The 27,668-nt window shown below is 53.7% G+C and overlaps 1 protein-coding gene and 1 long non-coding RNA gene across 4 annotated transcripts; one reads left to right on the plus strand and one right to left on the minus strand.

Annotated features, from left to right (window-relative positions):
- LOC147582791 (uncharacterized) lies at positions 1-9,441 on the plus strand. The gene is made up of 3 exons (XR_015249523.1): positions 1-414; positions 929-1,092; positions 9,162-9,441. It is a non-coding gene; the product is annotated as an uncharacterized LOC147582791 (long non-coding RNA).
- PEDS1 (plasmanylethanolamine desaturase 1) lies at positions 6,488-27,640 on the minus strand. Of its 3 annotated transcripts, XM_086702469.1 has the most exons (7): positions 27,412-27,640; positions 20,500-20,637; positions 19,549-19,668; positions 12,663-12,754; positions 11,400-11,544; positions 9,871-10,083; positions 6,488-7,956 (listed from the first exon to the last, which is right to left on the minus strand). In XM_086702469.1, exons 1-7 carry the CDS (start codon positions 27,533-27,535, stop codon positions 7,835-7,837), a joined length of 954 nt encoding a protein of 317 aa, XP_086558595.1. In that variant the 5' UTR covers positions 27,536-27,640; the 3' UTR covers positions 6,488-7,834. The 3 variants fall into 3 exon arrangements, with proteins under 3 accessions (XP_086558595.1, XP_086558597.1, XP_086558596.1); XM_086702471.1 differs by lacking the exon at positions 20,500-20,637 and having other exon boundaries at positions 27,412-27,638; XM_086702470.1 differs by lacking the exons at positions 20,500-20,637; positions 27,412-27,640 and adding an exon at positions 21,983-22,129.
- Between the last annotated feature and the right edge of the window lie 28 nt (positions 27,641-27,668).

Raw genomic sequence — 27,668 nt, forward strand, 5'->3', positions numbered from 1 at the left:
GTAGTTCAGCGGCGTCGCGGAGCCTGCCGGGAGTTGTGGTCCTCGGCGCTGAAGCTCCCTCCGAGAAGCTCCATCCCCTCTCTCGGAAGTCACAGCCAGTCCCCCGAGCCGGATTCGGCGGGTGCCTGCGCCTCATCTCCGCCTTGCGCTGGAGCTGGTAGCTGTTTACAGGACAAGAGTCCTGTTTATCGGATTGTTGGGAAGATTAAAATGGTTAATGGAACTAAAGAATTTAGAGAAGGCCTTGACACAGAGAGAGTGCCGTATAAGTATTAGCTATTATTTTTCTTATTAATCCTCAATGACCCTTGCAAAGAAGCTTTTATCATCTCTATTTGTCAGATAAGGAAACTGAGGCTCAGAAGCGTAGGAATGCTTTCCCAGGATCCCACAACAAGGAAGGAATAAAATCAGGTTTGGAATTCAGTTCTCTGAACCCTGGGGCACCTGCCGTTTCCTCCGGGGAGCTTGGGAGATTTGGGGGAAAGCGTGGGCGGGGTTGCATTTTTTACCAGTTGCAGCCTGGCGGCCTTGAGGAGATTGAATGGGGCGGCAGCAAGGTTGGAGGCGGGGAGCCAGAGAGGGGGTGTGTTGGACACCGTTGACTGCGTTCAGTCACCATGTCCTTTCGTGCCCACATAGCTGGTTTTGTTTAGGAGGCTGAAGGTCCGGTTCCAGGTGTGAATCCAAGCTAATCACTGGCACAGCCATTTCCTTTTGCCAGTGATTGGTCCCAGGGTGCGCGGGTCACCTAGTTCTTTCCGACCAATGAGTTGAGGAGGGGACGTGTTTGGAAAGTTTCCCTCCCTTAAGAATAACTGAGGAGAAAGCTTCTTTTTGTCCCTTTTCCTCCTTCCTATAAAAGGAGGTTTTTTGATGGTTGGGGCTGTGGCAATCAAGAGGCCACAAAGTCTATGGTACATTACAGGTGTACAGAGAAAGAAGGTGCTGGCACAGGAAGATAGCAAGAGCTAGGACCTCGGATGATGTGGTTGGGCTGCTGAAGGAATCCCGGGGCTGTCTACCTACAGGTTTCTTAAGATTTCGTAAGACGTGAGATAAGTGTCTTTATTGCTGAAGCTGCTCTTGAAGGTAGGTTTTCACTATTTACAGTCAAAAGCATACCTGGTAGGTACAGGAGGCTGCACAGTGCTCCAGTGAAGAGACACATGTGGCCTGTTCTCCAGCGTTCAGTCAAACACTATTCTCAACAAGGTGGGAAAACATCTGGGCAGTTTAGGAATCTGTGTGATGTGAAAGGCATGAGTGCCTCACAGGTGTAGTTAAGATAAAATGCCTCCTGCATTTTTACATTTCAAAATGTAAAAAATGCAGCATACTTGTGAAGCCTACAGTATTATTTTTTAGAACAATATATTTTTTATTTTTTTTAACATTTTATTTAGTTTTGAGACAGGGAGAGACAGAGCATGAACAGGAGAGGGTCAGAGAGAGGGAGACACAGAATCTGAAACAGGCTCCAGGCTCTGAGCTGTCAGCACAGAGCCCGACGCGGGGCTCGAACTCACGGACTGCGAGATCATGACCTGAGCCGAAGTCGGACGCTTAACCGACTGAGCCACCCAGGCGCCTCTAGAACAATATATTTTTTAAATGTCTATTTAGTTTTGAGAGAGAGAGAGTGCGCACAAGCAGGGGAGGAGCAGAGAGAGAGAACACACACAGGATCCCAAACAGGCTCCAGGCTCTGAGCAGGCAGCACAGAAACTCACAAACTGTGAGATCACGACCTGAGCCGAAGTCGGATGCCTAACTGACTGCACCACCCAGGTGCCCCCCCGAGCAATACTTTTCAAAACTCTAATGTGCACACAAATCACTAGGAGTCTTGTTAAAATGCAGATTCTGATTCTGTATGTGTGTTTGGGGGTGGGGGTTGTGCTGAAATGTGCTGAAATGCTGCATTTCTAACAAGCCCCTAGGGGATGCGCAGACCGCACTTGGAGTAGCCAGCTTATAGATAACATTATATAATTTTATGATCCTATTTCCAATTTATAGTTAAGAAAAAACTCCCCAACCTCCTGCTACAGCATTTATAATACAAACTACAGAATGTAAAGCTGACAAATTGTTCACAGGAAGGATCGTGGGCACCCAGAAGACAGAGAGTAGAATGCCTGGGGAGGGGGTCTGAGATTGAGTGGGTGTGGGAAACACACTTGCTAATGGCATTTCATGGCACATACATGGAATGATGTCCCTCTGGGGTGTGTCTGAAGCATAACATGAAAATGTTTTATTTAACATTTGATGAAGTTGCTGAAGTATGTAAAACCCAAAAGGGATGGGAGTGGGTGGATAGGGGGATGTTACAATTTATCTACTCACTCCTCTCGATGGACATCTGAGTTGTTTCCGTTGGCTTCTTCCTATACAGTTCATTTCTGTAATGTCTGAATTTTGTATCATGTTACTTTTGTGGTCAGGGAAAAATAAATAAGAACCAGAAGTCTGGGGCGGTGGGGTGGGTAGGACCAAAGGGTGAGTTTCCCTACATTATAAAGAGCCCTTGCAACTCATTGTGGAAAAAAAAAAAAAAAAGATAAACAGTCCAAAAGAAAAGATGTTAATCATAGCCAACATTTATGCAGCATTTACTACGTTCCAGAAACATAGTATTTTGCATATATTAATTCATCTAAGCTTCACAACTACCTTATAAGGTAGGTACTGTTATCTCTTCTTACAGATGAGGAAACAGACACAGAGAGGTTTAGTAACTTGGCCAAAGTTACAAGCTTGTAAGTGGCAGAGCTCGGATTTGAACCCCAAGCTCTTAACCACTACTGCCCTGCCTCCCAAGAAAAATAGGAAAAGGACATGTACAGAGTAAGGAAATGAGGTAAGATACCCCCGGTCATTCAACATACTATATTTCAATGATTCTGAGATGCACATTATTACATTCACACATCTGTGGAATCAGGATGCATCTTACAATCAATGATCTCTTAGATTCAATGAAAGAGAGTAAGAGAAATGCAAATTAAAACCACCTATCAGATTGGCAAAGAACAAAACACTTGATAACACACTGTGTTGGCAAGGGTGTGGGGAATCTGGCACTCTCAAAAGTTGTGAGTTTAGATGGGCAATTGGAAAGCAATTTGGCCTGAACTATCCAAATGTAACACAGACACCCGGGGCCCAACCATTCGGTTCCTAGGAATTAACCCCTCAGGGGTCTGCTGGCCCCGATGAGCAAAGACTCAGGTTCTCCCCTGCACATAACAGCAGTCTTGTATTACCCAAGACCGGAAACAACCTCAACGTGCAACAAAAGGCGAGTTAAAACATGAAAGTCCAATATGAAGTTGGAATGCTACACGGCTGTCAAAAAGAGGAAGGAAGTATTGATCTAACATTGTCTCCCAAATACGCTAAGTGAGAAAAGGTAAGGTGCCGAACTGTGTGTATAATATTCTACTGATCGTGTGAAAGCAGGGGCCGGGCACGCCTCTCTGCCTGTTCAAGGGATTTGCGAGGGACTTGTTGAAGTATGGCTTCTGGGGAGGGAAACTGAGGGCTTGGAAAAACATGAGTGGGAACACGTTACTCTTCACTCTAGACCAGGAGTTGGTAGATTTTTTTTTTTTTTTTTTTGGTAAGGGGCCACATAAGTAAATATTTTAGGTTTTGAGGGCCATTTGGCTCTCAACTTTGCTGCTGTATTAGGCAATGTGCAAATGAATGGGTGTGGCTGTGTGCCAGTAAAACTTTACAGCCACACTGAAATTTGAACTTGATGTGTTAGGAAATTTTCTTTTTTGCCCCCCAGGCACTTAAAAAAATGCTCCTGGGGCCATAGAATAACAAGTGGGCCAGCTTTGGCTCACGGGTGGCCATCAGTGGACCCCTGCTCTAGATCCTTCTGTTTGATTCTTAGTCTTTACCTTACGCATGCATTACCTATTAAAGAATAGTTTAAAGGGTAGCTTGAATTTTTTTAGGTTTATCAAAAGGGGGCGGGGGTAAAGTTGGGGACAGGTGCCCCTCGAAGATCCCCTGGAAGAAGCAGCCAGCATAGAGGGGGATGCAGGGCATTCCCAGCCAAGCTGGAAATACACGTTTGCCCTGCGTTGCTACCTGCCCCACTCCGCCACCAGATAGCAGCACAAATCCACCTAAAGGCAGGCCATCCCGCACCAGCTGGGAAGCTGAGGGCAGAAGTCAGCCCGTACACCTGTTTTATTTTGCCTACTGTATATATTTTTTTAATATGTATTTTTGAGAGAGAGACAGAGACAGAGTGCAAGTGGGCGAGGGGCAGAGGGAGAGGGAGACACAGAATCAGAAGCAGGCTCCGTGCTCTGAGATGTCAGTACAGAGCCTGATGCGGGGCTTGAACTCACCAGCCATGAGATCATGACCTGAGCTGAGGTTGAGGGCTTAACCAGCTGAGCCACCCTGGCACCCTTGTCTACTGTATGTTTAAAAAATGGAGCCAACATCTTTAAAAATCTGGATTTCTGGCTCCTCTTTAATCGGCTGATGTGAGCAGCAGCTGCTCTCTGGGCCTGATGTCTCCAGGGCATCCCAGCCCTCTGTGTCAGCTGCTCTTTCTCATCCTGCTCTGTTGCTATTTTCTCGACGCGTTTCTCACTTGCCACCTGCCTCCTCACTTCCATCCCTCCACTGGGGCTACAGGCAGGTGTGAAAGCACAGGGGCTCTGGGTCAGATCAGGGCTCGGATTCCAGCCCTGCCACCTACTAGCTATGTGACTGTGGGCCTGTTACATGACCCCAGTGCCTCAGTTTCCTTATCTGCAAATGGGGCTAAGTGTCTTCACCTCTCAGATCCGATGTATGGAGCTCTCTGCAGTCCGGCATGTGGTTAAGTGTTCAGCAGATATGAGCATTTCCCCCTGCCCAGCCCTCACAGGCACTTGTTTGCAACAACCATATCTCACAAATGACCCAACACAATCAGACCGGACACTCCTTCTGGTTCTGAAGGTGTTTTCCCAGTCCCTGGGATTCAGGAGCAGCAAGACAAGTCTGTGTGTGAGGCCTGGCTCTGCCTTAGCAGCTGTGCCGTCTTGGGCAAGCCAGTTCACCTCTCTGGACTTAGGCTGTATTTTTGCTGGGCCAGGGTAATTAACACAGGTTGGTAGGCCTGGACAGTCTCCCCACCGGGGCTTGTGAACAGGAAACCAACTCTTGCAGCCCCAAGGCTGCTTATCTGACCCCTCCAGAGTTTGGCTGGCTGCCCCATCCACTGTAGACCTCCTTTGATAACACCTTACCTTTTCTTTTGGGAACCATCTCCCTCCTCTCATCCTGTGGCTTGGGAAGTGTTGTTCCCATCCCTGCAATTCCGGGTGAACCTGTTTCAAACCTGGCCAATCAGAACCACAAACCACCACAAGACACAATCTGTCCCAGTGGGAGCCTGGCCTGGGCTTCTGCTGCGGCCACTGGGTGGGGAAACTTTTCCACTGAGATTGCAGAGCTGGTCTAATCTCAAGTCTCAACTCAAGAGAAAAACGGAAGTAGATTGACCAAGGTCTGGTGAATCATGTGAACCCTTGGGTTCTGCCAAACCTTAAGTCAGTTATTAACTCAACTTTTCAGTTATTATAGGAGTTAATAAAAATGATTTTAGCTATTTTTACTTAAGCTATTTTGTCATTAATGAATTGAACTCTAATTCCCCTTCCTTTTGGGATCCCCTCGGACAGTCACAAATCAAGTCTAGTGGTGGGCATACTTTCAGGGCAAAGCTTTATCTGGGGCGCCTGGGTGGCTCAGCTGGTCAAGCGTCCAACTTCGGCTCAGGTCATGATCTCACGGCGGGGTTTCGAGCCCCGCGTCGGGCTCTGTGCTGACGGCTCGGAGCCTGGAGCCTGCTTTGGATTCTGTGTCTCTGTCTCTGTCTCTGCCCCTCTCCTACACATGCTCTCTCTCTCATAAATAAACATTAAAAAAAAGCTTTATCTGTGACCACTCTGGAGAGTATTTTACAATTTCTGTGTCCCTAACATCTTTTTTTTGCTAATATTGCAGAAACAATGAAGCTCAGGCTACATATTGATTGTAATGTTCACTACTGAATCTCAGTGCCTAGCACATGGGAAGTGCCTTGTAATTACTTGTTCAATGAGTAACTGAACAAGATATTTATCTAAAACGTCCAGTGTCTCCCAACTTCCTCAGCTTGTGAGGCTCCATATAACAAGTCCCGATTTTTCCAACCATATCTTCCACTTTCCCCTTGTTCACTCCAGTCCAGTCCCACTGTGTCCTAAAAACCTCAAACTTGTTCCTGCCTCGGGGCCTTTGCACTTTCTGTCCAGTCTGCCACCGCTTCCCTTAGTTGGCTCAATCTCCTACAGGTCTCAGGTCAGATGTCACTTTCTCAGACCCTCCCTGACCAATGCTGCCGAAGCAGCCCCACCCTGCTTTTCCAATGTGATTCAGTATTGTTTGATTTTCTTTACAAATCACCATCTGAATGTACATATGCATTTATTTATGTTTATTGTCTCTCAGGAGGTCAACTCCACCAGGGTAAGTCCTTGTCTGTTTGTTCAGTGCTGTGTCCCAGTGTCCAGGTCAGAGCCTGGCACACACCAGGCCAATAACATTTGCTGAAGGAATTCACTAATAGGGATCAGCCTTCATTACTCGATCATCATGACTTCCTGCAAGGCCATTCCTCACCCAATCATGGGTCCCCTCCAAATGTGTTTGCAGCACATGGCAACATTAATTCACTGTGTCCGCTGAAAAAACTCCCATTCTGAGCCCAAGGTTGGGGGAAGGGAGCTGGGAATGGGGTAGAGGTGGGGTCTTACTCTCCAGGATCCTTAACCACCCCCCCACCAGCCAACCAGGAAATACGAGGCAGCCGAGGTTAAGTAGACTCTTGCTGCTTTGTTATAAATATATTATGTACATCCAAAACGTGACATTAAAATATTACTCCGTGTTACAGAAAAGATATTAAGGCTTTCTATTATTTACATTAAACAAGCAAGCACCTTTAAAAAAAAAAAAAAAAACCAAAACAAAACAGCCCAATTCTTCCTTCTCTGACATTCCCCTAGCCAGAGGGGACACCGTGTCCCCTTCCAAATGACCAAGACCCATTGCAGGGGCTGCACTCTGTGAAGACATCCTCTGATTAGAAGTATCAGCTCTGGCTGGAATCACGTGGGCAGGTGGGGGACGGGCAGGGGAGAAGGGGTTCCAGACTTGGGCAGGGGATTCCTGCCTCTTCTGGCCGGCTGCCCTCAGACCCTTGCTCACTTTGCCATTCTTGGGTGGACAGGCTAGGCTGAAGGTGGTGCCTGGGGCTGTCCACCCACCCAGGTCTTCGGGGTCAGTTCACAGGGCCATGGCAGGGCAAATGCTCCGGGGACACTTAGGTGTGCCTGGGGGCTCCTAGACCACTGGGGACAAACGAGAGACAGATAAGACGACTCAGTGGCCCCAACGCCAGCCACACTGAAGGGCTGCCCAGTGGGGTGGGGGTGGGGGTGCTGTAGGAGTGCAGGGAGTGGGTGAGCTTCTCCTCTACCCACGGAATAGCTGGCAGGGCGGGGCTCCTTTTTCTGCAGAGTCAGGCTTGGAGACAGCAGCTCAGGTGGCTGGGGAGGGGCCAAGGAGAGAAAATGAAAAAAAGGAAATGAAAAATCAGTGGCTCAAGTATTCTGTGTCACGAGGGGTGGGCTGGGGGTGCCCGGGCCCAGCCCAGGAGGCGTCCTCTCCATCTGGAGGGGCCAGCACGAGGAGGCTGGAATTTGGCAGATGGCTTCGGTTTAGGGGGCTAGGGAGGGTTGGCAACAAGGTGGCAGGCTCGGAGTAGTTATTTGATCTTCTGGGCCCATTTCATGTCATCAGCCCGAGGCTTCTCGCCGGTCAGGCCCTGGATGAGGTCTTCTAGGCGTCTCCAGAAGCCTATCTTCTCCAGAGGGTAGTTGAGCCAGCCTGCAGGGGGGAAACAGGGCACCAGGGCGTTGAGTGGGAGAGCAGCGGTTGAGGAGACGGAGCAAAGTTGGCTTTGCCTGGGGCAGGGGCAACAGGGAGTGAGTCTGTAGAGGGACAAGGGCTGACCTAGGGGATGGGGACCTCCCACCAGTGGGCTTAGGGCTGCTCAGACATGCCTTTGTCCCCTCACTCGTTCACTTTCTTACCGAGTGCTTACTATATGCCAGGCACAGTGGCAGCATTTCTTATCACTGGGCTCCACTGCCACTTCTTCCAGGAAGCCTTCCTTGACCACATCACCCTCTTCTGTTTCTTTATATCCTTTATGATAACCTGTGGCCACTTCCCTGTTTTGTGTTGGTTTTTCTCCCCAACTCCCAACCACAGCATCTGCTCCAAAGAGCAGAACTCTGTTCTCCCTCTGTTGATCCCGAGTGTCTGGGATGGTGACTGGCACAAAGATGTTCAGTAAATATTACTTCCCATCTTATTTCATCTGTATGATAGCCTCCTACCCAAATAGTAGATACTCCCATTTTCCACATGAGAAGATGGGCTCAGAGAGGAGTCTCCCCGTTAGCGAGTGGCCAAACCAGGCCCGATCCTAGGCTTGGCTGAGCAGTTAACTGATCTCGGCAGGCTCAATTCCACCCCCTCCACCTGCTCTCAAAGAACATGACCTTAAGACGTACGAAGAATATTTTCTGTGGTTCTCAGTTCTGTCTCCAGAAAGACAACGCACCGCTCTCCCCGCAGAGACTAGTAGCCGTGACTTATCGAGTACTTATTATGTGCCAAGCACTTCACATCTGCCATAGCGCCCTTCACGCCCTGGCCCCGTGACAGTCCTATGTAGGGTGGCGGCTGCAGCCCCACGCTGTGCGTGAGAACAAAGCACATCCAGGGAGGCTTGCTTCCTAAAGATGCACATGGAAGAGTGGAGAGCTGATCGTAAGCTGTAGCCTGACTCAGACACCCTTAATCTTGAAAGATTCCAGCTGACCCCAGAAAACCTGCTCAACTCACCTCACTTCTTTGGTACTGGTCCTGTAACTACTGATGGCAGGTGGGTTTCCTTCCTGTTCCTTGGTCTCACCAGGCGTGTTCCCGCCTCAGGGTCTTTGTACTTCCTACTCCCTTTGCCTGAACTGTTCTGTCATTATTTAGCTGCAGGGCCCCCCCACGCTTTTTTTTTCTTCTTCCAGATTTCTGACCCCCTACCATGAACAGCTACACCCCGGCCTCCCTACTCCCTCTCTGCCCTTCACCCTGCTTCGCTTTCGCCAGAGCACTCCTCACAACTGGGCATTTGTCATCTCCCCTGCCCCCTGCCCCCAGTGCCCTTTGCTCCAGCCACACTGACCTCCTCGCTGTTCCTCAAACCAAGCAGGCCTGTGTGTTCCTCCTTCGGGGACTTCACACCCTCTGTTCTTCCTCCAGATCTGCGTTATTTTCTCCCTCAGCTCAACTGTCTCCTCGGTGCACTGACCACCTTATTTAAAGGGTAAAGTCCCCCATTTCCTTCTCCTCACCTACCAGCAGTTAGCATGGTTAAATGGAATGTCCCCTACTAGAATGTGAATACCATAGAGGCAGGGATTTTTGCCTGTTTGTTTCAGTGCTGGAGCCTCAGCCCAGGACGGCGCTTGGCACATAGTAGGTGCTCAACAAATATCTGCTGGATGGATGGATGGTTGAAATCACGACTCTAGGAGGTGGGAGTGGGGGAGGCGGTCTCTCTCGTGCTGCTGCATCCTCAGCACCTACGCTTGGCACATGAATCTAAGAGCATGTTCCTGCAGGGCAAGGATGATATGACCTCCTCCTGTGACCTCTGCCCTCCTAACCCTGAAGATAGAGGCAGAGCTGGGGTGGGGGCAGGGCAGCCTCTTCCACGCCACCCTGGAGCCGCACCTGTGGTGATGCAGAAGTAGGTCTCGTGGGGTGAGACGTGGTGGATGCGATGGTGTTTGCGTGGCAGGATCACGTGCCAGTCCTGCAGGAGGGTGACCCAGCGTGGCAGCCCGAAGTACGTGTGCGACCACTTGTGGATCTGGTTGGTGAACGTGCCGAAGATGGTCAGGCAGAAGACGAAGCACTCCCAGGGGTACAGCTGCTCCAGCGCTTCTGCGGGGGGGGGGGGGGGGGGGGGACAGGGTGTCGAGGCTGTCACGGGGGCAGGGCCACCACCAGCCTGGCCCCGGCTCCTCGCCCCTGGGCAGCTCCCTGGCCTCCTTCCACCCTCCCCCATGGTCTCAGGCAAGTTAGTTCAGACTCCCCTCTGGGCCTCAGGCTTCTCTTCTGCTCAGTGGGCAGATCGTGCAGGAAGCACAAGAAATAGTTACGGGTGTGGGCTCCGGAGTCAGGCAGAGCTGGGTTCAGGTCCGTGCTCTGACATTTCTTGGCTACATGAGCTTGGGCCAGCGATTCTGCCTCTTTGAGTCTCAACTTCATCGTCACTAACACGGCAATAAGTCTTTGTCCAGGTTCCCAAAGGCAGAGCCTGAGACAAGGGTTCACGGTGGGGGGGGGGGGGGGGGTATCTTCTGTTCGGAAAATCATCTGAGGGAGTGGGGAAAGCAGGGGGTGAGCTAAACAATGATGGGTTTGGGGGAGTCTTGTCTCAGCCTGATCCTGGGGGCAGCTCTGGAGGGTTAATGGCTCCACAGAGTTGGTCCCACCCAGAAGTGAGAGGGCTGGTCTTCTGTCGGCTTTTCCTGTCCCTTTACGTTTGGCTTTAGGCTTATCCCAAGGGGAGACGTAGGACCCGCCCTGGCGGTTCCCAAAAGGGACAGCTGGGAGCCGTCAGCAGCCGCTGCTCGTGGCAACTGGGGGATGGGCGCACACGTGGGGAGGATCTGGGCAGCCACCATGGCACCACACCACAGACACCCACACCTCTACCCACCAAGGGGCTGCTCCAAGGACCAGCGACGTATCAAGTTGTTAGGACAAGACGCGGCCTGGCGGGAGTATTCAACCTCCCCTCCCCCGCCTTCTGCCCACCTGGCAGATGATGTAACTGAGGCTCTGACAGGTGAAATGACTTGCTTTGGGACAGGTTCCCTCCTTAAAATAGGGCAAAGATCAGAACTCAGAACTTCCTGAGTTCACTGCCCGTGTTGGCCCTACTCAGCCAGGGCAGCCAAGCCAGAAGCCCTGAGGGCCAGGCAGGTAATGCAGGTGAGCAAGCTGGTCCAGGTGTAGGACAGCAGGGAGGAGTGGGGACTGTGTAAAGGGGGCGGCCGCGGCTCAGCTCCCTCCCAGTGAAGCCAGAGGGGAACAAGGGCCCAGGATGGCCGCACTGGATTGTTCAAGAGAAGCTGGAAGCACAGATTTTTATGTCAAATGTACCAAGTTTACAGGATGATAACCAGAAGTTTTTTAAGGTAGTGAGGGGACCGTGTCCCCACAGCCCCCTGGCAGCTGGCAGGCACACTCACCTGGGCTCTGGGTGCGGAACTTGTAGGCCATGTTCAGCAGAGGCAGCAGTGTCACCAGGCAGTTGTCCCCGTTGGTCTCGATGAAGTCGTGTCGCGTGATGGCTGTGGGGTCGATGTGATGCTCGCGGAAGGGTCGGATAAAAGCCTGGGGTGGAGGTGAGGGTGGGTGAAGGGGTACGTCCGACCAGTCAGCCTGTGGTGGCCGGCCTCTCTCCGCCACTTGCTGCGCATACTGGACTCGGGCTTACCTCCTTGCCTTCAGGATGCCAGAACGCTCCGCCATCATACTGCTACAGAGCCCCCCCAACCTTCAGGGTCCTGCTCTAAGCTGCTCTAGCAGAAGGCAGTCAAAATGACTAGGTGGGGACCGCGGCACGGTACCGCCCCACTCTGGGCCTCAGTCTCCCCAGCAGGGGTGTGAGGGGACTTGGAGACCACCTCCACCCTTCTTCCCCACTCTAATACAGTTGAGGACACCCCTCACAGTGGCAGGCAGACCCCTCTATTTCTTCCCAGTGTCCAAGCCCCTCTTTCTGGTAACAGCCTCCCCCTCTTCCTCTTCTGTCCGTACATACTGTTCCGATGGGGCAGAACCTAAAGGTGAGCACGTGACCCTGGCCTGGCCAATCAGAGCATCCCGGCTTGCCCGCCACAGTGACAGGGATGGGCACGTGACCTGAGCTGGGCCAATGGGAGCGTGCTATGGGACTTTGGCTGCAACCGTGACTGAGGGGGCCGAGCCGGAAGGATGAAGGGAAAGCCTATGTGACAGGGAAGCCAACAGAGAGGAAAGCAGGGACAGACACAGAGAGAGACGGAGTCATGAGAGCATGGTCTGTCTGTCCTACTGGACCCAGCCACGCTTTCACTTGGCTCTCCTCTTGAAATTTTCGGGTACGCGGACCAGTACCTTCGTTTGGTTAAGGCTGTTTGTACCCAAACAGTGTGGCACAAGGTAAAAGTTCAACTAGAACGAATGGTGAGGTGCAACAGGGCTGGCAAAGGAGAATGAGCCGTGGTCCCCAAATTCAAGGGGTTCAAAGCTCTCTATCCCATGCTTGATGCTTTTGCTTCCAGAAAATTCCAGAAATCCCAGGATTTCTAGTCTGTTCTGGTCCTCGAGGAGACGCAGGGGGTCAGGCTGGAATGATGGCTTCTGCCTTTCAAACAGGGAAACGGGAAGCTCGCAGAGGAAGGGGGCTCACCCCGCATCAGATAGCCCAACCTGCTTCTGCAGGAGACGGGCTGGGTCAAGGTACTCACCTTCCCCACGATGGGCAGCTCCACGGAGCCCCAAGTGTCAGCTCCCCAGTGCACCAAGCCAGACAAGAAGTCAGCAATGAGAGCGCCTGCAACTGTGGACAAGAGGTGGGTGAGGTAGGGGACCAGGCAGGCGACAGTCCTGCCCACCCTTTGCCCCAAATCAGGGAGTCCCGCATTCATTCGCTTGCTTGCTTGCTCACTCACTCGTTACGGGGGGTGGTATCTCTTCTCTACTTGGGATGTTCTCCTCCCTGTGAATGGAGTCTCAGGTAGACCCTTTACTTGCTCTGCCCAGGGATATGTGGGGACTCATTTGTTTGGGGAGTCTGGAGGGAATCAAGGGGGCAGGCACAGATCAGCTCGACTTTTCCCTATCAGGAGCTGACTGGGCCCTTCTCTCTGACCCCCAATCACTCCACAGAGGGAGGCCCACTCTGCTCCAGTGCTGCCAGTGAATAGATGGAAATGTGCTTTTGGGGTCTGTCGTCAGAATCCCCTCAGGTGCAGGCAGTAGCCATGCCTTCCTCCCCAACCTAGCTTGTATCACAATAAATGTGGTAATTTGGCCTCTGGCGGCCTTTTCCTTGTTCTCAATGTGTTCAGAACTGGACTCCTGCAAAGACCCCAACACCATCCACTTGCTTGAAGGTTCGGTATAACAGGGGTTAAGAGCTGTTAGATCAGGAAATCCCAGCTGTCTCTCACTAGCTGTGTGACGTTGGGCATGATACTCAACCTCTCTGTGCCCCAGTTTCCTTTAGATAGATGGGAATGACGATTACAAAAAACAGTGGCTGCCATTTATTGAGCACCTTCAGTGCCAGACAAGCGCTTTACGTGTTTGATCTCAGTGGATTCTCACAATCCGGCTGAAGCTGGTACCCTCCTTATTCCCCCTTTGCAGGGGTGGAAACAGAGTCCTGGAGAACAGAAGTTTCACTGGACCAAGGTCACAAAGAGGGCAAGTGGCAGAGCTGGGGTCTTAACCTGCCTTGAGGTCCCAATCTAACACAGCAGGATGCACAACCACTCCTGCACACAGGGAAACTGAGGCAGAGTGGCTGACTGCTTGGGCGAGGTAACATCCCAGTGCTGCCCCCATCAACTCTCCCTGCTCGCTGCATCTCAACCCTACTGGCTTACTGACGCCCTTTCCCTTGCATACCCTCACACGCCTCTGGGTCTCTCTCTGCATTTACTGTTCTCTCCGCCTGGAACATTCTTTCCCAAGGTATAGCACAATTCCCTCCTTCACTCCCTCCAGGTCTTTGTTCAAACATCCGTCGAGTGTTTGACATTATAACCACCCCCATCTTCCAGCGTTTCCTATTTCCTGTCTCCTTCCCAGTCCCTGGCACTTATTAGGGGTTCAGTAAATATTCCCTGAGTTAATCAGTATAAAGCTGTTAGGAGTCAAGCTGCTGTGGACATTCATACCCAAACCTGGAGGCGGACATATGCCATCATTTCTTCATAAAAATGCCAGCTATTTATTTATTTATTTTTACTCAACATTTACTGAGCACTTATAGGTACCAGGCCCTGTGCCAGCCCCTTAAATGTTTTATCTCTTTTAATCCCTAAACTGTACCAAGGCCAGTTCTAAGCCGGTTACACATCTTATCTCCTTAATCATCCTAAGCATTTAATCCTTACAGATGAAAAGAATGATAATAATAAAAACAATATTAGAAAAACAATGTTTGTGACAGTGGTTAACATTTATGGGGTGCATCCTTTACGCCAGGCACTATGTCAAAGGTGTTAGACATGCATTATTGGAACATATAACTCTTCATACCTTAAATACGGGCTGTGCCCAGGGACTTTCTTCCAGGGAAGATACGGTGGGGAAGCGGGAGGAGAGTAACTTCAGAGTGGGGAAACCTGACACTCCGCGGGCCAGGTGGTCAAGGTCAAGTACATGCCCTGGCTATGTGATGGAAATGGTGCTTTGCCTCTCAGCTCCTCCTCCCAGAAACATACAACGTGGTCTAAGAAAAGCATGAGACAGGGGCGCCTGAGTGGCGCAGTCGGTTAAGCGTCCGACTTCAGCCAGGTCACGATCTCGCGGTCCGTGAGTTCGAGCCCCGCGTCAGGCTCTGGGCTGATGGCTCAGAGCCTGGAGCCTGTTTCCGATTCTGTGTCTCCCTCTCTCTCTGCCCCTCGCCCGTTCATGCTCTGTCTCTCTCTGTCCCAAAAATAAATAAACGTTGAAAAAAAAAAAAGAAAAGCATGAGACAAATTCCTGTAGCGAGGCATCCTGTGAAACATCAGGGCTCGGGGCGCCTGGGGGGCTCCGTCGGCTGAGCATCCGACTTCGGCTCAGGTCATGATCTTGCGGTTCGTGAGTTCGAGCCCCGCGTCGGGCTCTGTGCTGACAGCTCGGAGCCCAGAGCCTGCTTCGGATTCTGTCTCCCTCTCTCTCTGCCCCTCCCCTGCTCGCACTCTGTCTTTCTGTCTCTCTCTCAAAAATAAACATTAAAAAAAAAATTTAAAAAAGAAATATCAGGGCTCCTCAAAACTGTCAAGGTCCCCCAAAACAAGGAAAGTCTGAGACACTGTCATAGCCACAGGGAGCCTAAAGGAACCCGATAACTAATGTGAGTGGTACCCTTGAAAGGACCCTGGCACAGGAGAAGGACATTAGGTAGAAACTAAGGAAATCTGAATAAACCATGGTCTTTAATTTGTAATAATGTATCCATATTGGTATGTTGATTGTAACAAATGTATGACACTGATGTAAAATATAAGATGTTAACAACAGGGGGAACTGGGTGCATGGAGCCTACGGGAACTCTCTATACTCTTTTTTGTTCTAGTAAATAAAGTCTATTTCTGAAAAACTGCATCATCTTATTTCACGTCCATAGTTATGGGCCCCAACACATCCCGACTCTCCAGAGGAGAGTCCAGAGGAGGAATGAGACTCAGAGGGTAAGGGCAGTCAGGGCTGCTGACCGGCGGCCAGGGACTACTGTGAGGGCCATTCACAATGATGCTGTGTTCACGTCCAGGTCTGGGAAATGGGAACATTAATAATAGCACTTTACTTAAGTACAATCGATTAATAAGCTGGGCTAATATGTGTCAAGTGAGTCCCTGGGACATGGTAAGCGCTCCCAAATGTAGCTATAGTTAGTAGTTTAGGTGTTACCACCCTCTCCAGGCCTCAGTCTTATCATCTGTCAAATGACCTGGCCTTTTCAGGCTGCAGAGCAGGAAGGGTTGTGTGCTTTGGACAGATGTCAGGAACGATTTCTTGGCGAGAAGAAACAACTTGCTCCTTGGGCTCTGTGACCCCCAGGCCTCTGCGAGTGGGGGTTTCTAGAGCAGTGACTCTGGGCCTCCAGGCCTGCTGCCTCAGGGGGCTTTAGTGGAGACAGGAGAGGCAAGCACACAGAGCTTCTGTGTCCTGGCGCAGGGGGCAGTGGCTAGAGCTGGCTCATCGTGAGGGCAGCTTTGGCCTGGTTAGCACCCCATGGTACCACAGGGTACAGGACAGGCGATGAGTCACCCCAGGCTACCCTGACTCACCGGGTGACCTTGGGATAGTCCTTGGGTCCCTTGGGGCCTTCACCTCGCCACAGGTTACCCAGCTGTGACTTCTTAGCTGCTGCCCACCTCAAGGCCTGGTGTGGAGACCGCGAGGGTGGACCGCGAGGGTGGGCTGCTGAAATCCCGCCTCTACCATCGTTCAGCACAGACTCCTCACCTGACCTGAGGCCGTGGGCCCTCCGACCTCATCACCAGTCTTTGCACTCCCTGGGCTCCCTTGCCCGGAACACCCTCCCCGCTCTGTCTGCCAGAAAACTCTTACTCAGCTCCTCAAGGGCCAACTCGTGGGCGCCCACACTTTTCCTCCATTTTCCCCGGGTGCCGCTAACAGCTCAAGGCTCCCAGGGCCGTTCGTTTGTTCGCTCTTTCATTCACGACAACGCTGTCCCTGTCAAGGTCACTAACGACCTCCATGTGGCCAGATCCGGTGGTCCCCTCGCTGCCCTGTCCTGCTGGCTCTGCTCAGCGGCTGCTCTCAGTTGAGCCTCAAGTCTTCTGGAGACACTCTCCCCTCCCGGCCTCTGCAGCCCCTCTGGCCGCCCCGGCTGGCTCTTCCTCCCCCCCCCCCCCCCCCCCCGGCATGGAAGCACTGGGGGCTCTCCGCCGGCCTCTGGGCTTCACACACCTCTTCTACTGCGAGGTCTCCCAGATTTCTATCTGTAGCCGCCTTCCTGGACTCCTGACTCGGATTTCCAACTTCCTGCTCGGCACCTTGCCCTGGCTCTCAGGCAGGCGGCTCGAGCATCTCATCTCAAGCCGCCTCTTCGGGCCTCTGCCAATGGAAGCCCATCCCTTCCATCAAAGCCCGTGGGTCACCACTCACGGCCAGCATGACAGGATGCTCTGGCCGCTCGCCTCGCACAGCTTACTGAGAACTTGAGGATCTTGCACCACCGCCGCTGCCCTCACCGGGTGTGGGCCAGCATCCCCGCCCCCATCCATCCCGCCTGCAGCCCCAGCTGATGTCAGCTCCCTACGGGACACTCCCCGGCGGCTCCGCACGGCCTGTAGAATTAAACCCCAAGTCCAGACCAAGGCACTGCGCAATCTGCACCCTGCCTCTCTCAGCAGCCAGCAACTACCTTTCCTTTGATCAATTTTCCCCAGCCACGCTGGCCTCCCGCCTGTTCCCTGGGCGCATCCCAGCCTCTGGGACTTTGCACCTGCTGTTCCCTGCCGCCCCTCCCCAAGATATCTGCCTGGCCTCCTCCCTCACCTCCTTCAGGTCTGCGTGCGGATGTCATTTTTCCAGAAAGGCCTTCCCTGACCTCTCAACTCTTCCCTGGCTATTCTCTTATCTTGGTTTTGCTTCCCAGCATTGCATCATCTGTCTGTGTTTATCAACTGGGCACCTTTTCATGTTTCCGCCTTCCCTGGTTTCCAGGGCCTGCCAGGGGCACCAGGCTTCTGGAGAGATAGTGCTGGGCTAGAGGCAGGCTCCGCAGACTGGCACGGTGCCTCGCCTCCTGCATGTTAACACACAAATCAGGGTGGCTACTTAAATCAATTAGGGACTGTGCAAACACCACTATCAGGAGATGGTCTATTCTCATCAGCTCAGAGGCCAAGGCGTGGGATGGGGGAGCTGGTGTCCCATTCGGTGACCGGACGGCCAGAGCGCTCCCGAGCCAGGGCCTGGAGGCTCTGATCCCAACCAGGGAAGGAAGGGGGCGACGGCCTGGGACACCCATCCTCCTGCCTCACACAACACAGACGTGGGCTCAGACACACTGTCCTCCCAGTGCTAACCGGAGGCCCTACGGGCCCTGCTGGGGGAGTCTGTGGCTCCAGAGCTGGGCACGTCTGGATGTGTGATGCCGGACTCTGCTGGGCCAGCCGGCAAGTGGCCCGGCCTCTCAGGGGACGGCGGTCCCAACCTCCGCACTGGTTCGACACCAAGAGTTGAAAGTACTCCACGTGCAGCTTGGTGCATAGTGGACACTTGGGAAAGAATCCATTGCTAAAGAGACCACGGTGGTCTGAGCCCTCACGAGTGGTTATGTCGGGTGGGGTCTCCTTCCCACCTCTGCTCAGTCGCTGGCCCCTCAGCAGCTACACACCTGTGTGAGGCCCTCACAACAGCCCGAGGAGGCAGGTGCCACAAGCAGCCTCGACTTACAGGTGTGGAAACAAGGCTCGGAGATGCAACAACCCTAGCCCCAAGGCAACACAGCCACAAGGCCGTAGAGCTGGGACTTGAACCCAGAGCCTGCATGCAGCCACCCCCAGAGGGGGCATCAGGGCTCACGCCGGCCACATTCCTGCCCCTGAATGTAGGGCTCTGAGGCAGAGAGGCTGCAGGTGCACGGTCCCTCTCACCCCTGGGTAAGGGGGGGCGGGTGTGGCTCCTGAGGCGGGGCCCAGGCTCCCCAGCACCGGAGGGGTTAACTCCCTCTCCCCCAGCTGGCCCACCCCAACGCAGACCCAGATGGCCCAATTAGCCAGCCTGAGCACTATTGGCTTAGGCGGCCAGAGTGCTTTTAATGAGATTGTGGGAGCTGAACACGCAGGGAGGGCTGGGCGGACAGACCAAGGGCACAGCCGCCCCCCTCAGCCTGGGAGCCCGGAGCAGGGGAAGGGATGAACGCCTGAGTTCAAGGGCAGAGGGGAGGCCGGTGCGCAGGCAGGAAGGAAGGGCGTCACCTCAGGACCTGGGAGTGGAGACGGTGAATGGAGAGCTCTATTGTGCTTCTGGCTTGAGGTGTGATGCTGGACGGGCCCTTCTCTGAGCCTCAGTTTGCTCATCTGGAAAATGACAACAAGTGTAGCATCCACCTCCCAGGCTGTGGATGGGGGAGGACTGACCAATGGGAAACACTCAGCATGTGCTATAAGTTACAGCCTGCCCATTCATTCATCTCCTGATGCCATAAATATTTATCAAGTACCTACCATGTGCCAGGCCTCGCACTTGGGGCTGGGGACCCAACAGTGAGCACACAAGAATCGCTACTTTCAGGGAGCGAGATTTGAGTGAAGGGAGACAGATACTAAACAAACAAATGTACTGGACAACACAGTATGCCGAGGTGACGGTGTATGGCAGGGCTGTTACTTTTGAGGGATAATCAGGGAGAGCCTCCCCGAGGAGGTGACCTGTGAGACCTGGATGAGGAAGTGAACCAGGTAGGTGTCTGAAGGAAGAGAGTTCCAGGCAGAGGAACAGCATGTGCAAAGGCCCTGAGGTACGAGTGTGTCCAACAGTGCACGTGCACACCCAAGCACACACAGCCACACATGATTACACATGTATGCGAGCTGCCATCAGAGTGGGTCCCTGACTCCTGGGGAAACTGAGGCCGGCGGCGGGGCAATCGGTACTCACTGACACCCAGCATGACGAAGGGCGTGTGCTCCCAGCGGGCCAGCAGCAGAAGGTGGACCAAGTTGTGGGCAATGAGGCTGAAGCACAAGATCACACAGCACCACTCCTGGAAGCGCTTGCCTGCAGGGAGAGGAGGCCAGAGGTGAGTGTGGGGTGGGTGGGGGAGGCCGAGGGATCGAGGACCAAAGCCAGGCAGAGCTGAACCCTGTAGGAGCTCTTCAGAGCTCAGGGAGTCTATGGTGCTAACCACAGGCTGAACTTAGGGACTGCCACGAAGAACGCCCACCCATTTCACAGACGATGTCACTAAAGGCCAGAGTAGGGGGAGAGTCTGCCCAAGGTACAGGCCCATGAAGCCTGCCTTGAAGGGCCGATTCTTTGGCAGACAGGACCAGAACTTGTCTCCGGGCCCTGGTGGGCTCTCCCCGGAGGCCCCAGAGGGAGCTTTAATGAGCTTTTTCAAACTGACATCACGGCATCACCTATCCCCTTTTATAGGTAATCATTCGGAAGTGGAGTCTTTAATCCCAGAGGATCAGATCCTGCCCGACTGCCATCCAGCAAGGCTCCAATGAGTCAGGAATTTAGGAGAAATGGGCCTTGGTTACCACGTGCAGGGCTCCTGCCAGGAGCAGGGGGTCTGGGAGCACAACACAGGAAAGAGGAGGTGCTCCCAAGCCCTCCAGCCACCAGGCAGGTGACGCGGAGCAGTAAGGTGGGCTGGGTGGGGGCCGTGGGATACTGGCTGCCCATGGATCCTCTGTCAAGTGTGGGCGTGGGGAGTGGTCGCTAACGGCCTGACCACTGCCAGGTGGGAGTGTGGGCCCAGGATGCCTGAACTTCTAACACCCAAGGGAAGCCAGGAATCAGAAGCGGTGTGTGAACTCTTTTTAAACTTCCTGCTGCGTGTTTTTAAAAGGCATGTGAGCTCAGACAAGCTGATTCACTCACTGCAGCTCCGTCTGAGGTGTCTGAACAGTCCAACACCGGAGGGATCAGCCAGATTAACTTGGTCCACGGCATCTCTGCAGCCAGAAAATAAGTCTGGGCGGCTGTCTGTATGTGGACAGGGAAGATGTCCAGGGCCTACTGGTAAGCGCAAAAAAGCAGCCATTTATGTGTGAAAAGAAAAGAAAGAAACTGTCTAGTCAAGACTGGCTTCCACTTATTCCTCTCGGAATTTAATATTCGTGAATGTGCTCCTCCACCAAAAATCTTTTCTTGTAATTGTAAATTAAAGTAAAAAAATAAATGAATAAAAGGAAACGAAAACATCGTGTGGGTGACACAGAATGTGTTGCAGGTCCCCTGGGGATATTATTTTCCCAGGCAGCTGGTCCCAAGGGCATGGAAGCTCCTTAACGACAATAATTTTCTTATCATTAGTGTTTAACATCTACCGAGCAGTTGCTATATGCCAGGTACCTGCTGAGGTGATGCCGTTTTGCAGATGAGAGATCTGAGGGTCAGAGTGGCCCCGAGAAGTAGCAGAGGCCGCAAAGCTAGTCAGTTACAGACTCGGATCCTATGGCCAGGCAGGCCCCTGTGAGTGGTCAACAACTGAAGGGGGCCATGGCAGATAGAGAGGCTTCCTCCTGTGTCTGCTCTCCTCACCTGGAGCGACTCTGGCAATGCTCCTGCAGATCTCAACCTGGAACCTCCACCTCCAGGAGGCTATCCATGATGCTTCCTCTGACTCTCGGACTCCTCCAACATGGGGCCCATCCTGAGGGGCTGTCACTGCCCGAATGACGTCCCTCTTCCCCTACCTGCATGTGAATTCAGGAGGCCCAGGGCCATGTCTGGCTTGCTCACCAGGGCCCTGGCACACAGTTGGCACTCAATAAATGCCCATGAAATAAACAAATTCCTATACGTCATCTTAGAGGACAACTGCCAGACTTTGTCTCTGGGTGCTCGTCACCAAAGCACCTTAGAAGGAAATATCAGGTATTCCATTGCTCCTGTTAGGCATTCCATTGTCCCTCAGAGAGAGAGAAGGGCCTTACCCAGGATGTACCACAGCACACTGTGCCCTGGGCCAAAATCAGAACAGCTGCCCTCCCCTTGCCCCGTGAAAAGACCGAGGGTCGGAGGGGAGAAGGAACACGCCCAGGGTTGCATCCTCTTGGCCCCCACTTGTACAGATGAGGACACTCAAGTCCAGAGAGGGCAGGACCCCAGTGGTAGTCACACAGCAGCAGAAGTGGGCCCAGAACCCCTCGCATTCCACTTCTTCGTCAGGGACTGTTCCCCGTGGGCCCCATGACCCTGTTGCCCCAGCAGCCCCTACCTGGGGTCACTGTCATCTGGCCCAGCTGGCCCTTCCCCTTTCTGGTTCCTGTTTGCGGCCAGGGCCTGGGACTCAGAAGCAGAAGTCCGGAGGGGCATGTGGAAGGGGTAAGGAGAAGATGATTCCTCAATGCCGACCCACCTGCCTGACCCCCAGCCTGCAGGGACAGCAACGTGATCAAACAACTAACGGTGGCTGATACGCACTGAGGCCTAGCACAGCTGGGGTGGTCGGGTGTGGCCCACATCAGAGATGTTGCAGGGAGAGCTCCCTCCAGCATACTCAGCTCTCAGTTAAGAAAAAAAAAACTAGCTACATTAAAAAAATAAATCATATAAAACTCCTAATTTCCTGCTTCCCTTGAGAACACAAGGCTCTGGGCACCACAGGCCTGAGCAGCAGCAGCTGCTCCCGTCAGATGGGGCAGGGGTTCCTGGTTCAGCCCAGTCTCCTTCCCTCCCTGTGGCCTCACATTGGGTGGCTTCCTGCAGTCACCTGCATTGAGCCTGAGACAGTCTCTCTCTCGTTCAAGTCTCAGTCCTTCCAGGAAGGAACTATGTGATTTCAGTTCCCAGACGAGGAAACTGAGGCTCAGTGGGTGAAAATGAGGAGCTGGGTTTGGATCCTGAGCTTGTCAACGGGACATGTTAGCTTGGATGTTCTAAAGACAGCCCAGCTCTCTTCCCATGCCTTCGAGAACGTCCCTGAAGTCTGAATATTTTCCCTTCTAGACCCCATCTATCTTTGGCTTCTGGGATCTGGATCCTTCGCAGACCAAGTGCTTCAACTTTGATTCATAAGAAGTACATCTATCATAAAAGCAGTCTTCAATGAGCACCTACTATGTGCCAGGTACAATGTCAGGATGAGCTCAGCCAGCCCTTCCCATACACTGTGGGCTGAGGACCACTTGCCCTGTCTTTCACAGGGAGAAACTAGGCCTGAGTGATGAAATGACTTTTCCAAAGTCACAGCATGGACCGTCAGCCTGGCAGGGCCTATAGGGTCAGGTGGTCTAAGTGGTATCACTTTACAGATGGGCAGACTGAGGCCCAGGGAGAGAAGGGCTCTGCTCAGGATAAGAGCTTGGGCCACCTCTGGCAGAGAGCTGGGCCTTGTTTTTCTGAGCCAGCCTCTGGCCTGGCCAGGGTCCATGATCTGGGCTGAGTTATGGCAGTGAATGCTTGTTGGCCTGGGGAGGAGATTGGGCCTATGTGTGGTGGCTGTAGGGCTTGGGAGGAGCAGGGAAGGCCAGGCGCCAGGCCTCGGCCATCTTTGCTTTCCTGGGGGCAGGCCACGGCAGCTACGGGCTTGGCATCGGGCCCGACTCTTCTAGTTTCAGTCAGAGAAGCCCTGAATAATCTGCACTTCTGATGCCCCTTGGCCTCAGGGAGGTGGGGGCACAGGAGATAGAAGGCAGGGAGGGACCAGAGAGAGGCAGAGGAAGAGGGACAGAGAGACAGAGACGAGACCGAAGACGAATCAGAGACACAGAGAAATGAGAAACAGAGAGAAACAGAGTCACGGAGAGATTATGGGAAGACAAAGAGAAAAAAAGAGAAAGAACATGGCCAGAGGGGAGAGACAAAGAAATAGAAAAAGAGCAAGACAGAGGAAAACAGAGACAAAGCTCAGCCCAGGGTGGCAGGGACCAGGCCTGGCCAGGGAAAGGGCCCCAGGTCTCTGGCTTCAGTCAGGCCCACGTGGGGGGACTGAATCTTTCCTCTGACCCTAAGCTAAGAGACCCTTGTGTCCCCCAGGGCCACAGGCATCTGTACTTAGCCAGGGTGGCTTGAACAGCTGGCTCCAGTGACCCCTCAGGATCAAGCTCTGGAGCCCGGGGCACCTGAGAAGTGGCACACATATAGGTAGGTTTCAGCTGGCACCTGCCGGGAAGCTGGACACCTGCCTTACCTGCGGGCTTGCCCACGAGGCCTGCGAGCCCACCAGGTCCTTCACAAATCCCAGCACAGGGCAGGCTGCTGCCGTAAAACCCAAACCCGGAGTGCAGGGGGCTCCTGGGCTCCGCAGGCCCGGGCCTCAGCTCCCTGGCTAGACCCTCGGGGCCCACGGGGTACGGCTGAGGCTGCCTCCCTCCTTGGGCCCTGCTGCTCCCACCACCCAATGCCGCCTCGATTAGACTACTCACAGCTCCCCGTGGACACTAGGCCCACTCTCTCTGCCAGCGGCCCCGCACACATGCTGTTCCACTGACCTGGAACATTGGTCCCCCTCCTGCACACCCACCCCGGGGCTGGCTCACTCCCACAGTGAAGATTAAGAACACGAAACCTAGAACACCCCCCTTCTTCCACCAGTGTTCTGGTTCTGCTGCTAAGGGGCTATGGGGCTCCGGGCAAGTCCCTACTCTTTGCTAAGCCTCCGGAAATGTCTTCAAGTGGGACAGGGTATCCCTGAAGTGACAGCACTTCAGGCAAATCAAACATAAGCCATCCCCGGGCTTGCTGACCTGGCCCTCTGCTAGGGGCAAATGCAAGCCTAATCCCAAGCAGGACAAGCATTAGGAAGAACACCTTTGGGGGGTGGGCGATGAGGAGGTGATGGGGTCCTCGGTTTCCTCCCCTGAAAAATGGGGTTAGTACTGAGGGTGTGCCCCAGACGGTTGTAGTAAGTGTGAAATGAGCGTGTGAAGAAAATGTCCAGCACAGCCAGTGCTCAAGAATGTCAGCTATGTCAACTGCCTTCTCATGGCTGCCGACTGTCACAGTACCAATCCACTTCTGGCCCCAGGAATCTCAAGAATTCAGTCCTGGAACCCAGAAGCTTCTCCTACACTCCCCTTGCTCATTTTGCTCCAGCCCATGGGACTCCTACCATGCAGTCCCACAAACACTCCAGGCGTGCCCCCGCCTCAGGGCCTTTGCACTTGCTGGGTCCCTGATCTGGACCATCCTTCCTCAAGTATCTTCAGGTCTCTGTTCAAGTATTACTCACTCAGTGAAGTCTTAACTGCCCCCTCTCTGAAATGTTATTGCCCCCAATATTTCACTTCCCCCTTTTCTGCTCTATATTTGCTCCATAATGTTTGCCACCACTGGGCAAGTGGGCTATTTTCCTTATTTACTGGGTTTAGTAAAATGCCACCTTTTTTTTTCCCGGTCTCGTTCACTGCTTTGCCCCTGGGGCCTAGAACAGGGACTGGGACAAAGATGCTCCCTATGTGTTGAGGCTGGTGCCTCATTTTGTAAGTCAGGTCCAGAGAGGTCAAGGTACTTCCCCCAAGCCCAGCAGGAAAGGGACAGGGAGGTGGAGGCCTATGAAATTTGGAGAAACCAGTCTGATCAGTCTCTCACTCCTCTCTCCTCACTGCCTGGCTTCCTCTCCGCTCCAGGTCAGGAGGAGATAAGGCCTTGACTGAAGGTTTGGGGCACCCGGAGGCTGCCTGCAATCTCAGATCCCTCCGGGGCTGTTCTTCAGAGGGTGAAGGGCATTTGGGGAAATCAGACCCAAACGGCAGTCCCTTGGGGAAGCTCAGGATGCCGGGGTATGATTTGGTTGAAAGTGGGTAGGGTTTACTCAGGTGGGGAGAGCTGGACACCAAAGGAGGAGGCCTTTAAATCCTTACCCTCGATTCTCACGATTCTCATGTGGTGAGTCTGAGGGCCAGAGAGGAGAGACAGCTGACTCCGAAACTCACAGGAAAGGCCAGACTACTGGGTTAGCAATAGGGAGTGCCCACTGCAAGCCAGGTGCTGCTCAAAGTTTGATCTCAGGGAGCCTGGGTGGCTCAGTCGGCTGAGCGTCTGATTTCAGCTCGGGTCATGATCTCACAGTTCCTGAGTTTGAGCCCTGTGTCGGGCTCTGTGCTGACAGTGCAGAGCCTGCCTGGGCTTCTCTCTCTCTCCCTCTCCCAACCTGTTCTCTCTCTCTCAAAATAAATAAATAAACTTAAAAAAAAAAAAAAAACAACAGGTGGATGATCTCATTTTGTCTTCCCCCAAACACCAAGGGGCAGATAAATTTTACTTTGTATCCATTTTTTAGAGGTGAGGAAACTGAGGCTCAGAGAGAGAAAGTGGCTTGGTCCAGGTCACACAGCTAAAGAAGCAGCCAGGATGCCACGTCCAGTCTGTCCCAGGACGTGCAGGCGGTTTCAAGTCCATAGGCTAGGCGCTCTAGGAACAGGCTAAGGAAACCACGGCATCATGGACCAGGTGCCCAAGTCAGGTTCCAAAAAATCACTCCCAGAGCATGGAACTGCAAGTCTAGAGCGGCCTCTGTGACCTAGGACTCAACAAGAAAGCCAACGGCCCAAGGTCACACAGCCAGTGATGGCAGAGATGGTCTGCAAACCCAGGCCAGTCAGAGTAGAAAGCCAAAGGTGGTAGTGGACCCATGCCCACACCAGGCAAGGGCTGTGCGTGGTGGCTGTCCCCTGGCGAAAGGAAAGATGTCAGAATGTTTGACAAACAAAGCTTGGTGTGATGGCGACATTCAGGCGGAGGGGCCTCCTGCGGCTCCTAGTCACCTGACTCTGGAGTTGATGGCACTTCCTTAACCCCTGGGGACAGAGTGCCCAGGCAATGAGATTCCCCGGGCTCTTCTGGAAGTCCGAGAAGGGTGGGGGAGCTGGTGCTCACTGGAGCATTTAAGTGGCAGGCACAGTAGGAAGGAGCCAGGGACCTTGGTCTGAGGGCTGAAAGGGGTTGGGGGGCAAGGGTCTGGAAACTGTGGTCTGGTTTGGGGAAAGGGAGGGCTCCAGCCCCAAGTCCTAAAGGGAGGGGGCTAATATATGCAATGGAAAAGGAGCAAGGGCTGGACTTGGGGCTTGCGCAGGGGAGGGGCTGAAACTGGAAGATTTGCCATGCCCTCACCACCTGGGATTCTAGAATACAGCGAAGGCTGAGGCCCCTCTCTGCGGGAGGTGGGGAGGGGGGGAGCGGGGTGGTCTGTGGCCACTGAAGCTATAACTAGAACAGAGCTTGGGGGAAGGGCGGCGTCGGGGATGCTAGGAAGCCTGGACCCCATGCGCTGAGGTTCTAGAGCAGAGAGGCTGATGTGCCCAGATTTGGGGGGGGGGGGAGGGGTGAGGTCACTGTTTGCAGCCCAGGGCCCTGGTTGGGGCACAACTAGGGCCCTAGTGTGTGCATTCCGGATCTAGGGAACGTGGAATGGGATGTGACTTTTAGGAGGCCGGGGGCAGTGCATGCAGCTGAAGGGCTGCGTCCGGCTTGGACAGGGTCCTGGGATGGGGGTCCTTACTAAGTCTTGGGGCGCTCTTTGCAGCCTCGGGTGCTCTGAGGCTAGGATCCGGATCGAGGGGTGCGATGGGAGCTCTGTATGCGGCCCGGGGAGCTGATGTGGCAGTTCCTTGATACAGGCACTGTACGTTTATCTAGAAAGCCCCGTGGCTGGGGCTGGGGCTTGATCTTGGAAGGGGCGCTGGGGTGGGGTCCCCGGACTTGGGGGCGCTATTTGCAAGTTTAGAAGCAGAGGCTGGAGTTCTGCATCGGGGCCTGAGGCTGGGGTTCCCATCTAGGGAACCCGGGATCGCTGTCCGTAGCCCGGGCTAGTGACTGCAGGCCCGGAGGGGGGCCCGGAGGTCCTACCTGGAGAGTAGAGCGCGGCCAGTTCGCGGGCCCCGGCGTGCTGCGCGCCCCAGCGCCGGCAATACGCCGCCTCGTCCTCATCGAGCTCCGGCTGCTGATCGGGCCCGTCCTCGGCGCCCGCCATGGCCACTCGCCCGGCCCGCCCGGTGCGCTCAGCTAGCGGCGGCGGCGGCGGCGGCAGGGCCGCGGAACCGCGGCGAGATCACGCCGCCCAATGACCGCCCAGCGCCGGGCGCGGCGGCGGCGCCGGCGGGGGC

This window comes from Puma concolor, chromosome A3, assembly GCF_028749965.1.
Source record: "Puma concolor isolate L17-30 chromosome A3, mPumCon1.1.hap2, whole genome shotgun sequence".
In the NCBI taxonomy this organism is placed as follows: domain Eukaryota; kingdom Metazoa; phylum Chordata; class Mammalia; order Carnivora; family Felidae; genus Puma; species Puma concolor.